The following is a 14,820-nucleotide window of genomic DNA, read 5'->3' as shown; positions in this document are numbered from 1 at the left end:
ATCACGTGATGAATACGGTGGGTGAGACAACATCACGTGATGAATACGGTGGGTGAGACAACATCACGTGTTTTAGTGTTTCCAAATATGTCCTGACCAATCTTGAGACATGTGATAGAATATTGGCATGCTGGATGGTAACTTTGTTCGAATCTCTCTTGATACTATCACCGTTTCCCCTTCAGTGCTCTGCTTAAAAGCACCATTTGCGTCTGATACTTATCTCTTGTAATAGTTTTTCCCGGTTTCAACAGCTCATAGTATATCACAAGGAACTGGTTTCAACAAATGCTGAATATAGCTTTTAAATCAGGAATTTTTGGTGTAAAACATCGAAACCACTCACGATGATTTGTTTCTTTAAGAGCAGATTTTCCGTACGTAATTGAAAGCATTCGATTCTCCTCAGTTTTCAGTTTTCTTCAAAATTAAGTTGAAAATAAAAAAACCTCGAAATGACAAGAATTTGGTCCAATAAAATTGATATTTTCGATTCAGAATAAATTTATGATGTAAACACAATTTGGTGCTGTCATTATGTTGATAGATGCCCAAGCTTATTGAGTGACATTTCTGATTGATCAATTTTGATCACCACTTACCACTGCAACCATTTATAGAAAATTGGAAGATGCAAAAATAAATAACTAATATATTTAATAATTAATGGTCTTAATTATTTTTTAAATGCTTATTTTAGCTTTGTTATTAACATGGTTAATTATCAGCAGAATTCAAATCTATAAACGAGATTATAAATAATGCAATAGATGCGCAGCGCAATGGATCGAACGCTCATATATAAAGGGTGTCCCAAAATTAAAACAATATTTGAATTTGCTACCATTCGTGCAGTAAAGTATTGGAAACCCTATTAAAAACCACTTTACAGCTGATAGTTTAAGGTTAGTAAAAATGGAGAGTTAAGCGTTAACGCAAGATTTGAATTAAATTAAAAACATAGTTTTTTTCTCCTTCAAATTGTTATCTTTTGTTGAATCGTGTAGTACACATATTAGGGTTGTATATGGAAGAACACATAAGGAAAATGGTCTGCACGGCTTTTTTGGCGCACTTTATTCAAATTTTCCATGGCCATTATGTGGCTGAATTTCGTCGATGCAGCGTTGAATTTCCTCTTTCAATGCACGCATGCCTTTTGGCTTGTTGAAATAGATTTTCGACTTCAAATAGCCAAATAAAATGAAATCCAATGATGTTAAGTGGTCAATCTATGCCTTCCTCCTCATTTCCCCCAACAAGTGTCATCCTGCTTAACAAGGATCAAACCCTTACTTTGAGAACATCTCAAAATTCTCTATATCCCACCAAATGTACGTTCCACAACAAAAACGAGGTAAAAGTCGTACCCCACTAATAGAGAAAAAGCAGATTCGAAATTTTTAATTAAATACTTTAAGTTCCCCAAGGAAGTAATCGGATGGTGCATTAGTTGAATTTTCACATAACCTTTCGCGGCGCAGTGTACCACTACATAGAACACCCAAATTCGTTCGTTTCTAAAATCGTTAAAATCAACTCTAAATGGAAAATAATAGGTTTAAGAATCACTTTTAATCTCCTTTTTTAATAATAGATTACAATTTAAATTAAGCTGATCCTCATTTTTAGAAATTTCATGGTATGCCAAAACCTATTTTTTCAAGGAATTTTATCATTTTTTTCTAGTAAAAAATAATTGTTAGAAAAATAATTTCATTGTTATTTTGTTGGATGTACCCTAAGCTATTTATTCTATATATTTTTAAATTTTTCATATAAAAGGCATACGTATAATTGTTGGAAAAAAACATATGTTCCATCAGCTGGAACACTGCAGCGATCATGTTACTCGACGAAACGCTATGTCAGAAAGAAAACATCTGTTTCTTCATTTCCTGTCCTTCTCCGTTTTTCGTGGAAAATGAAGTTAATTCAAAGAATAGGGTTTGAGGGGGATCAGAATGTTTGGAAATGAGCAATACTTAATCTGGGTCTGACATTTCGGGAGTTTTCTATCTAACTTTTCTTATCTGTAGCCTTTGCAATCATTATTTAGGGCTGCGTGGATTTTCCTGCCCTTTATTTTGAGTTTCGCCAAGGTTCGTTTTATATAATAGTGTAAATATGTTTAATTATATATATTATAGCTTATTTCTTATTTTAAACATGACTATAGATTTTTTTGTAAATTAATTGCATTAAAAATAACGTGAAAGGATCGACTAAATTTTTCGAAATACCAAAAATAAAGCAATATTTTATCCAAAACTGACATAGAGTAGTGTAAAAGAAAATTGTGCAATATCTTTTATGCGATTGGAATATCTGATCAAAGAGACATTTCTTTTTAGAAATAATCTCATAATTCACAATTATCTATCCGAAAATACATTGATAATAAAACATCTGTTTTTTACACAATATGGGAAATTTTAAGATTTTTAGACTGCAAACAGCTGGCTCAAGAATTGATTTATATCATTACTCTGATTTATGGATTGATAGATGGATTGACCTTTGACGACATATAGGAGATAATAACCCTAAAATTCTACTAATGAGCGATGAAATATATTCGTAAAGAGGTTTTTTTTATTATTGGTTAACTCGGTAATTTATGTAGGTATAACTTTTGGCGATAAATATTTGCGATTATAGTTATTGTATTAATCGAAGTCATTCTCACCAACTTCGATGAGCTGCATGTTATCACAAAGCTGAAAAGTTATATTTTAAATTAAACCGGGTTAATAATCATGAGACATTATTGTTGGTTATCAGTTCAGACTATAGATCTGATTGGTCTGCATATTGAAGAAAATTGCCCAGTTGTTAAGATTGGACATTTTTATTTTATTTCTCTGGAAGATTGAGAAATTTTAATATATTTTTCTCTGGACGATTGGGAAGTTTAATTGTAATTGTCTGAAAAATTGGACATAATTTTTTTCTTCTTTTTTTCAGATTGGGGAGTCTCATTTTTCCGTTTCTCTTGCAACATTAGACGGGAGGGGGAGAGGCGTGTAGACAACTACTGATGATATAGTTCTTAAGATTGGGAACTCTACCAAGAAGATAGGGCAGTTTTATCGTGTTTCCTCTTTAATATTGGGAAGTTTTACTGTATTTCTCTGGAAGATTGGGAAGTTATAATCTATTTTTCTGGAGATTGGGGGTGGGGGGCATTTTGCTGTTTCTCTTTCAGCATTAGATGGGGGGAGGGCAGGCAGGCAACCACTAGTGATGTGTCTAGGCGGCCAAGAGCATTACATTATGAAATAAAAATCATTGAAGTTGGTACTGCGATTATGGTCAGGAAATTTGTCACGATTTTTCATTATAAAAAGCTTGCAGTAACGTCGTGTTTTTGAAATGTAATCCTAAACTGGAGGTTGGTAGATGAAAAGCGACTATTGAAAGCGTACCTGAATGTATATAGTTTGCGACTATATATTGCATATTTAAGAGCTTCAGAATGAAGCAAAAATTGGCAAAATCGAATTAAGGATCTTGACCGGAATTTTTTGTTTTTGCATACCTAACAATTTTAGATAAATAAGTAGTTTAATTATAGTAATGATCATATAAAAATTAATCATCAAACGTGTACATGCTACGACGTTTATATGTGCTCACGCATTTGGTTCTTTGTCACATTTTATGGAATATTTCCTTGTATACTGAGCAAAATATCAAATATACATTTGGATCATTTATATTTAGATGACTCAATTCAAAATTTGATGACTTTTTACTATTTCAATTACATTAGAAATTTCATTCATCCATCATCATATTTTAGTATCATAATTTCATTTATATAATTGATTACATATCATAATTTCATTCACATAATTGATTACATATCATAATTTTATTCATCAGTCGTTTCGTTCACATACCTTAAATGCACAGGACATCAACAGTTAAAAAAGATTTGATCCAAAATGTGATAAAAATTTCTTGTTTTGTTTATAAAATTATAAGCTAAATTTTACCCACTTTGCCCTATTTTTTTAAAAGTTAGACATACTGGCAGACGAACAGACAGATAGACTTTCTCCAAACGAATTCCTCTCAAAATTTGAATGAATACTAAAATTGTTGTATAAAAACCATATAATAATTTCTTTATTTTTAGATGTTTTCTTAAGTTGTTTAACAGACCGATAGGCAGACATAATTCTGTAAAAATACTTCGACCCTCATTGAGGTTTGAAACTTGAATTTCCATCAAAATCCTGATGCCGGATTTCATAATAATTGCATTGCTTCCTATTCGTAATCGGTATATACAAGAGAAAACAATAAAAAATAATTTACATACAATCACTATCTGGAGACATGGAAGTGTATGAACTCAAGTACAGTCTCATTTGAAAACCAAACGCAATGAAATAAGAGTATAGGAATTTTTCAAATACAAGATAAATCAAAAGTCAGGAGGTTATTTCGGGGAGAGGGTCAATGAGATAAAAAAAAAATGAGGATAGCATTATATATTAAGGTAGCCGACTACGCTCGAAGCAATATTTTTGAAAAATTGGATTTTTTAAAAACTATTTATGGTTTTTAGATGTATTGTCAATTATAAACACTATATATACAAAAAAATTATTTGGAAATATAATATATTTTGAGAAATAGGAAAATTTGTAGCAAATTTTAATGAAATTTAACTTAAACGGTTAATACTCTACACAAAATTGTAATGCAGCAATCCTATTTTTCTTTGTACCCAAGTTAAAGAATATAATGATGAATGAAATGAACCAAAATCTAAGAAATATTTTGAGATGCAAAGAAATTATGGATAAAAATGTACGTATATATACATTTTTTCCATAAATTTACAACTTATTTTTTCTAAAAACACATATAAATGAAAAAGTATTTCACCAACAATAAAACTTTTGGTTCCTTTCATTGCCCATAGTATTTAAAACACACTCTGAAATTTTTATGTAAATACCTCTATTAGTTTTTGAGATATCATGTTAACGGTGGATAATTTTTATAAAAATTAAATTTTGAGAAAATTGAAGTTAAAAAAACATTTTAGCTAAAAAATTGTTTAAAATTATCCTGGATGATAGATCAGACCTTCCTATCCCTAGAAAATACTATTTTGGAAAGAGGAAAGCCTGAACTACAAGAAATAATAATAAAAAAAGAATTCGCCAATGTGGTCGAAAACCAGTGTTTTTAACGTAGTCGGATACCTTAATGTAACAGCACCTTTCCAGCTGTCAGAAAATTACCATCTTTTTTTACTAATATTAAATGGATGCGAAGTGTTAAAATGGTATATTAGTATCAAATCAATCAAGTAGGTACAATTCGGCGTTTTCTCGCAATTTTGTTGATTACATTAATCTATCAAGCACATTTCAAACTAAATAGTAACATTTTAATTAATGATATATGGAGTTGTACACATATTGATTATGTTATATGTATAAATACATATGAGATTCCCGTTTTTCCTTACATGGTAATTGGCCTTCATGCCAGATATAACGTCACCCGTTTTCCCTCACATAGGTAAGGGCATCAACCGCATTAAACACTGAAATCAACTTTAGAAAATTATGCAGTTTTTTTAAGTGGTCAAAATTTATAATTCGTAAGATTATAATTATGATGTAATTGAAAAGATTATCATTTAATCTTTAAGAAGGGGCAACGCTCATTTAACTGCTGCAATATTTCTGGAATTTACGACAGAAATCATAAAAATTTCGTATAATATTTAACTAGCACAAAAATTCACGCACATATGGATATTTATATTTTTCTTAGTAAAGGTGGTATTTCAAAAAAAAGTGTATTTATAAATGTAAATGTATAAATTTTGGCTCGGAAAAGAAATAATTCTTTAGTTCATATTTAAACTACAATTTGTTAAAATATATTGGCCTATAAAAGTTATGACAAAATTTATTTTTCAATTTGATAATAAATAAGTATAGAAAAAAATGAAGAAAATTTGCACTAAACAGTTCTTTAATGAATGCAACATAGAAACTTTCTGTAGTTTAATACAAATATGATTTGCAGCAAAAACTTCTCTACTGGCTGAGAACTGCATTCTTAGAGGACAGTCATTTAATATCTTTGAAACATTACAAAAGTGGTTTTTAATAAAGAATTCGATTTCGGCATGGACATTCCATGCTGAGAATCAAGCAGCCGGACACCAAAAGAGAAAGCAAATGCCAGATACGGAATAATATTTTTTCAGAAAATCCAACGACCTTGTAGAATGACATAAGGAACATCCTATCTCCCAGTATAGTGCCAACGACACTTTATCGAATTCAATTCTGGGGATCAAATTCGCCATTCCATTCGCTCCATACTTTAACCCTCAGGATAGCCTTAATAAGCCGAACTATATATTGTCAGAAATTGTCGTCCATCAAAATAAATAAATAAATAATAATTACCAATAGTAGTGGGAAAAGGGTAGGTTTACATAACGAAGCAGAGTTATACCTGTTCAATTCTTCTCCCACCACCTCTGACACTTTTGTTTTCAAAAATGTTGGTTTCGTTGCATCTGTTGCGTTGTTCCTTCCAGATCATATGACGACCCGAATCCCTCTCCCGTCAATTTCTATGAAGAGTATAGAAACTCATAGCTGATTGCTTCAGGTGATGCGTTTTCATCCTAACGTAAACTGGCAGCTCTCTTTCTTGGCTTTAAGGGGAGATGCACTACTAGTCGTCTTCCATATGTCTATATGTCACAAGTCTTTGTATCATGAAGATGCCTTCGCACTGATATGAGGAGATTCTTGTCCCTGTTGTTAAAAAATTGTCTGCCATTACTAAGTCTCAGTTTACATAATGAAGCAGAGTTATACCTGTTCAATTCTTCTCCCACCACCTCTGAAACTTTTGTTTTCAAAAATGTTGGTTTGGTTGCACCTGTTGCGTTGTTCCTTCCAGATCATCTGAATCCTACCTACTGAGCTGATACACTATAGTGTTTCTTCCCCTTCGGCCAAAAGAACTAAATAACTTTCTACCGCAGGTTTTATGACTAGTGGTAAGCTTGAAACATGTCTTCTAGACACAGAATCCTCGAATTGAATCTGATCCAATAGTCATTTGATCAGATTACGAATGCACTGAAACGTCTGTAACTGCGGTCTTCAAGAATGCGTGACTGGTTACATATGATGAACTCTTCTAGGAAGAGTTCAGAATCTAGTTGCTATTTGCTCCAAGAGACGTGTTTCTTACCCAAAGTAAATGGGCAAAATTGTGTCTCGGCTTGAAAGGGAGACACACAATATATGGTCCATACACACCTATATTAGATAGGTGTCTTCACACTATACTAGCAGAGGTTGCTATACCTGTTGCTAAAAAATGATCCCCCAGGAGCTGAGGAATGGTAATGTTTCTCCTCCTTCGGCCTAAATGAGGTAAATAATGTAGTTATGACTCTACGTCGACCAGAAACATTTCTTCTAGACACAGAATACTTGAATTGAAATTGATCCCATAGTCGTTTGACCACACTACGAACGCATTCAGATGCTTAGAATCATGAGCATGCGATAACACCATTTCTTTCGAGCTGACATATCATCAATGTGAGGAGGAAGGTCAGTCATTAACCAATTTGTGGCTGGAGACCAACTGTCTCGAAAAGGATGTCAGTTTGCTGAATTGATCAATGTTATGGATGCACTATGTTAAAGGCAGCAGCCAACCACAACAAATCCTGTCAATACTGCTTCGTTCAGTGTGGCGGGGTGGTTGGCTATACACAACAATAGTAACAAGATTGTCACCTGAACGAATCGGGTAAAAGACTTCTCTTAGAAACTGCTAGATTCTCATGGTATTGTCAACGAAAATGCAAATAACAATTGAAGATCAACAGTCACGCACAAAAATTACATACGAAATTGCGAAGACTAGATTTTCGAACATCCTCCCCCCCCCTACTATGTAAGTTTTCAATTCTTTAAAATAAAATTGATAGCTATTCTTTTTTAATAGTATTTTAAAAATTTATTACAATTGTGACTAAAATGCCTTTTCATGTTACTGCTGGTTGTTTAATGGTGAGTTAGGAAAAATTTACTGTTTCTTAAATATTGCAGGCCAGTGTAGTTTAAATATGTTGTTGAGAAATGTCTTTTGTTTTGCACACAATTGCTCAAACCGAAACTCATTCATTTACCTTAATTGAAATGTTTAAATCAATGGGATTATTCTCCTAATGGGGAAATTCCTCCTAGCTGTACATACAAGTGCAAAGTAAATTAGGTTGAGAACAAGATTACATATAATATTTTAGTTGCGCTGTTAGGAAGACTTATTTAAAGTGTAGGAAAAGATGGGGCAGGGAAATATTATTCAAGCATCTAATGAACCAATAACAAAAGGTTTACTACTGAATTGGATGTCAAATTCTTACGATCCTCTAGGACTATTCGCTCCAGTTATAGTCATTGTGAAGCTATTATTCCAAGATAGGCTTCCTAGTGGTATTCAGTGGTATTAATTATTATTATATAGTATATATGTGTGTGTGTGTGTGTAACATTGTTTTGGTTGAAACAGTGTGCATGTTTGAAGACATAGACGAGACGTTGTATTTTTAATTCTCTTTAATATCCATTCCGGTAAAGCAATTTATTTACAAGCAGACGCAGTGTGGCACAAAAGCATAAGTAAGAAAAAAGTGCGAAACAAATAATCACTAGTCTTAGATAACTTAGGATTTCCCGCCACGCGCGGAGGGAATACATATGATGACCTTTGACAAGAGCAAAAGTATCACTTTCATTTGATACGTAGTACTGATGGCGTTTTATTTTTACAAAGGAATTAATTAAACCGAATTGGATCATGAAATAAGAGAATATTTCAGAATGAAGTTATGATGGGCTAAATTAAGATAAAGTTTTGGAAATTAATTCGGATTAAATTAAGAGTTTAAAATATCTTTACATATATATATATATATATATATATATATATATATATATCGTTTGTTTCAGTATCCTGAGACGACCACTTTTTAACGATTCTATGTCACTAAGGGGTGAAACGTGGAAGGATGTGTGCATTTCCGGATTTATTAATATTATGATGCTAAATATAAGTATCTGCTGATTCCATCTTTCCACTCACCCCTATTTTGTCGAATTAAATCCATCCTAACGCATGCGCAAAAGCTTTTGTTATAAAAGTAACGTAACTATATAAACGTAAGGCGATATTGAGGAATTCGTGAATTAGATTGAGAAAATGTCATCTTCAAATGTAACCAGATTGATTTCAATCTTATTTTTCAAAATTCATTTTTGAAGAATTTACTCTGATGCCTGATTCAATCACATTAGGCAATAAATGCACGAAATGTTTACCCTTTTAAATTCTACATCATTAACCACTGAGAGAAATAAATTAAAAATCACTATTTTTTCACCGTAACTGGAGATGGAAGTCAAAATGATTCCTTGTTATTCATAAGCTCCGATTATCACGTGGTATTTTGTCCTTGAATACAATAATCTCCTCAGTACTTTCATGTTGTTCTTTTAGCAGTATGCTGGCAAAAGTCTAAATATGAACACATGCGTATGATGATGATATTTTTTGTCCAAATTTTTGTTGTTTTTTATGGAATCATACACTCCATATCTCTGACACTGCTTTTAATTTCAATAATGCAAAAAGAATATATTCTCAAAACAATATTTTGAAATATTGCATTCTTTGTTTTTGCTTTTTAAATTCGAACAGTTATTAACATTAGAGTAATTCTGTAGTATCTAAACGAAGTAAATGCTCATCAAAAGATTATTTATGTTTTTCTTATAATATATTTCCAAAATTTAATATTATAACTTTTAACATTTTTAATATTAATATTTTTTATATTTTTGGTAAGTACATGATTTTCAGAATGTATTGTGTTTCCAAAATAAATTTCAATGTTGTTTACAAAATACAAAAAAGAAACATAACAATGGAGTCATTTTGACTCCATGTCTCTGGTTGTGTGAGGAAAGTCTTGCCCCCAATTACGGGTTAAAACAATTAATCAAAATATCACTTTTTTGCTTATTAAAATTATATCTATTAAACATAGAATTTTTTTAAACATAGAAACTATTGTCATTCCATGATCTTATGATGGCAGGATGATACATAATCTCACAATTTATAGTTTGTCATTAGTTAATTTATGAAAGTTAGTGTATAAAATGTACTGTTACTATGATTTTTGAACTTTAGTTAAAAACTCAGTCTCGTTTTAAACCAACACTAAGTGTATTTCAAGAGCGACCTCGAACCATGTTAAATGATGAGGATGAAGCCCGAGTTGGCATCCTCTCTTCAAACTTCTACACCACACCAGCGATAAGCGTTTCGCACCGGAAGTTAGCGTGCACCGGTCTCGCTTACACGACAGTTCTCCGATGGAATTAGGTCTCGAACCTAAATCCTTCCGGTTCCAATGCCGAGACCTTATCAACAGGCCACTTTGGCCCTACTACTTTTTCAAAGGATTATCATTGTTATGTGCGATGAAAACCATAGCAGTAACCTTATCACGGAGCGAAACAATATTATAAATTCATAACAATATTTCAAGAATTACCTATTACCTATTCAAAGCCTTTATTTCCTTAATACATTTTGTTGTTTATTTAAGGGTTCAAAAAGATGGCTGCCACAGTCCCAAAAACATTGAGCTTTCCGAAGTTGTCAGGTCGGGTGTCTTTCTCATCAGCTGGGAGAATCAGCTCTTCGCAAAGAGAGTTGCTCAGCCTCTGGATGGGTACGAACAGCCAGTCGAACAAGTGTTTGTTCATTCTTCCGCAGTTCTCTTCGACGGTCTCACTCACACAGGTGGAGTAAGGTTTGAACAAACTGTAAATGAGAAATCATGTCTCTGCAATCAAAATTGCTATGAAAGTACCATTCAAAATGCATATAAACTATTTATAAGTCCCTTAGGTTGCGAGTCCGAACCCCGCCGGCCGAAGAATCCCCGCGTGCTTGGTGGCTGACGCGCGTTAAATCTGCCGTGGTCACAAAGTCCTCCATGTCGAGTGTAATACCACTGGGGGTACTGGATCAGGGGTGATCGTTCTCTGATTCAGGTCTAAATTACGATCTGTGGTTGAGTGAATGAAATGCGTGAATGAAGTCCGCCCCGTAAAAAGGGTTGTGACGTGTGTGTAGCTAAGTCGTTCTCTTGGCCCTAGATGGCGCTACTTTAGAAACAAGAGGCGCTCCCCCCTCAGGCTTAAATCGGCTGTCTTCGAACAACGGGCTTGTCCATGGCAAGTGCCATAAGATACAACAACAACAACTATTTATAAAATAACTTCAATAATTTAATGATAAACTTTTATGACTTACAAAAACATCTACTAATACTAAGTGTTTCATCTGCCGTTATTACCTGAATATAAATTTAATTTCATAAAAATAATTTAAAGTACCAATGTTTTAATTATTGATTCGTTTTGTTGGAATTTTATTTCTTTTTTTATCCTATAAATAAAATATTTTTTCAATAATGTGCCTAAAGAAAGCATGAGAAGATTTCATAAAACAACTAATTTATAAAAGACATTATTTAATGAGATGAGGTTGGTAAATGATTGGATATAAGAGCATATTAACTGTCAAATGCCGGCAACTTGAATAATGCTTAGATCAGTTTTTTTGACAGTGACTTTGTTCTGTTTCTATCTTCATTGAAGAATTATTGGAGTTTTACATAAATATTTATTAAAAATGTCATAAAGTTTGGCAAGAAAACCCATGATAAAAAATCCCACCTATATGCTGTTTCCTCCCAATAACTTTATTATTTCTGATTATTTTTTGGAAATATACTGCCAGAAATCTCAGTATTCGCCCGTTATGGCACCGTGTGACTTCTATTATTTCCATTTTATGACACTGTTTCACTTGAAAGGGAGAAACAAACAAACAAAAAATATATAAATTAGATGGTTGAATACTCTAGAATGAGATATTAGTTTCTGTTTTAAATAAATAATGGAAATATTAATTCTAACAAGAAAAATTTCGCATTACAATTTAAAACGAAAATTTAGCTTCCAGTTCATTTCTCTTTTTTTTGGGGGGGGGAGGAATGATGAAAGAATTCAATCCTAAATACTCTCTAATAGAAATATCTTCATCGCTATTATTTACTCAACATACAATGAAACCACTTACTTGCAAACCTTTTTGTTCGCCAAGATGAAATCTTCAGGAGTCTTAGGGTCACTCATAGCTTGGTTGATTGGTCCAACACATTCACTCGCGTTCACAGATTTCTTATAGCATTCCTTTTCTTTGTCGAACCCTGAAGCAAAATTAGACTTACTGCAACTTCAAAACTAGATCAGCAAACATAATTGTAGTACCATTTCCCAAAATACCAATGTATAATTTTTCTAAATTAAAATCTATTTTTCCTTTACCGAAAAGTGTAACCAAATGTGATTCATTTTATTATGTTTTGAGTTACCTTATTTTTTCTATTTCATCCCTTATTAAAACTTGAATTAATCGGTCTTGCTTCATGCAAGTAAAGATGAAATTTTGAAACAAATTTTTCATTTACTTCTTAATGTCTTTGAGTTTTGATATTTTAAACATTTTTGTGTTTCCGATGACCTTTCAGTGCCTTAAAAATTATAAGCATAGTTATCTATTAAATTAGTTAGATTTCGAATCCAAACGATTGATGCCATTTGATAGTAAATTTTGAAAAATAGCACTTCAAGATTAAAAATTGTGAAATAAAGTATAAAACACAGACAGAAGTCCATATAAAACTAATTTTAGATTTTAGCACAAAATTAGAAGTGATTTCCATAGTATAAAAAATAACTGTTTTCTTTATCTATAAAAAATTAGCTTAAATATCGTCTATACTATCACGAAAAAAGGAATACAGCATTCATTACTTTAAATATATTCATATTAATATGTTTTTTTTTATTAATAATAAGTTAATAAGTTAATCCTTGTGCACCACAAAGTACAGCACAAGGCTTACAGAGGTAAGTTGAAACAACTACATACATAGAAAAAAAAATATGTACATATAAAAATAAGAAAAAAAAACAGGAAAAATAAACAACAAAACTAATTAAAAAATGAAGCAGCAAAGGCAATAAATTTACAGAATGAGAAAAAAGCCATTTTGTTGTCGACCAAAACATGAAGCGGAGGTGGAAACTTAATATTACAGGCATCTAGACCCACAATAAAATCTCTTCTCCCTTCAGTAAGTTTGGAGCAGTGAAAAAGCAAGTGTTCGACATTTTGAACTCCACCCACGCTGCAAGAGCACAGATCAGTGTTCGATAATCCAAATTTCTTGAGATAGTAATTGAAATTACCGTGTCCAGTAAGAAATTTTGTTAAGTGAAAATCACTGAAAAAATGCTTGTTATTCAACCTTTGGGAAATTGTGGGGAAAAATAATTTGGTTAAAGAGGCAGTTGACGAATTTTGGTACAGCTCGTTCCATAAGAGAATGGTCTTTTTGTGATTCTCATTACGAATGTGAGATTTGGGAATGCTCATAGGATCAATGATGTTTAGTTTTGTAGCTTGCTTTGCAAGCCAATCGGCTCTTTCATTCCCTAAAATGCCAGAATGACCTCGGACATGAGAAAAACAAATGCTAATTCCTCTTGCTTTAAGCTCGTAAAGAGTGATGTGAAAATTCACTACAATTTTGTTGCAGGAAGAAACATTACTAAGTAAAAATAAGGATGAGAGAGAATCAGTACAAATAAGGAACCTAGATGACAGAGTACAGTGGTTTACGATCCATTTGAGCGAGTTACTGAGGCACAGCAATTCTGCTTGGAACACACTACACTCATCGGGAATTCTAAACATAAAGTGTTCCATTTCAACTGCGTCTTGAAACACAACAAAAGCAAGTCCAACACGGTGGTTGAGTTTACTGCCATCAGTAAAACACACTACAGGAAAATTGCTAAGAACATTGTCCTTATAATCGATAATTTCGATAGGGACACGTTCAGCAGGATGTGGAAGATTGGAAAAAGACACTTTGGAATCTTGTGTAATTTTTATAACGTTATCTTTGAAATCTTTATTTTGAATGACGAAAAGGTCAATTGGGGGAAACCCCGAAATGACAAAGCAGGCTTCGTAGCTTACAGTTCTGTAGCCACGTATAATTCTAAGTAAAATTCTTCTTTGAATTCTACGAAGATTTCGACTGTTAATCTTTTTTTTCAAAGCATTACCCCAAACCCTAGAGGCATAGCAGACAAAAGGAACAATTCCCTGTTTGTAGATCATACCAATAACGTTGGATTTCAATCCAAAGGTGTTGCAAGAGACACGATTAAGTCCTTTCAGAATGTTTTCACATTTTTTGGAAAGATATAAAATATGATTTTTCCAACAGAATTTGTCATCAAGCATTACCCCTAGGTATTTGATTTCATTTACCATTTCAAGTCGTATGTTGTCAAAAAATAGTTGTTTTCTAGAAAAGTCCACGTTCTTTTTCTTAATAGCCATAACCTTTGATTTATTCGGGTTGAATTCCATTTTCAAATCTCTTGCCCAGTTTAAAATATCATCCAATGTGCTTTGAGCAAGTTCAAAAATATCATCAAGACATTTTCCCTGAAAGCAGATGAGCAGATCGTCCGCGAAGGCTATGGTTTCACATCCTGTGATCTTCGAAAGTCTGGCAAGAAGGCTGTTCATTATTAAATTCCACAGAAGTGGACCAGAGACGGAGCCTTGGGGACAGCCCCT

General features: G+C 32.7%; 1 protein-coding gene across 2 annotated transcripts in view; it reads right to left on the bottom strand.

The window, feature by feature from the left end:
- Positions 1-10,648: 10,648 nt before the first annotated feature.
- LOC129989440 (uncharacterized) overlaps positions 10,649-14,820 on the bottom strand; it is a 46,305-nt gene continuing 42,133 nt past the window's right edge. For both annotated transcript variants that reach the window (XM_056097985.1, XM_056097986.1), the window contains exons 4-5: positions 12,238-12,367; positions 10,649-10,911 (exon numbers count right to left, since the gene is read on the bottom strand). In XM_056097985.1, the coding sequence (XP_055953960.1) occupies positions 10,689-10,911; positions 12,238-12,367 (353 nt within the window). In that variant the 3' untranslated portion in view covers positions 10,649-10,688. The remainder of the gene's footprint in view (positions 10,912-12,237; positions 12,368-14,820) is intronic.

This window comes from Argiope bruennichi, chromosome 10 (assembly GCF_947563725.1).
Source record: "Argiope bruennichi chromosome 10, qqArgBrue1.1, whole genome shotgun sequence".
NCBI classification, from domain to species: domain Eukaryota; kingdom Metazoa; phylum Arthropoda; class Arachnida; order Araneae; family Araneidae; genus Argiope; species Argiope bruennichi.
The sequence above is the reverse complement of the archived record's forward strand: the minus strand, read 5'-3'. Positions and strand labels throughout refer to the sequence as shown.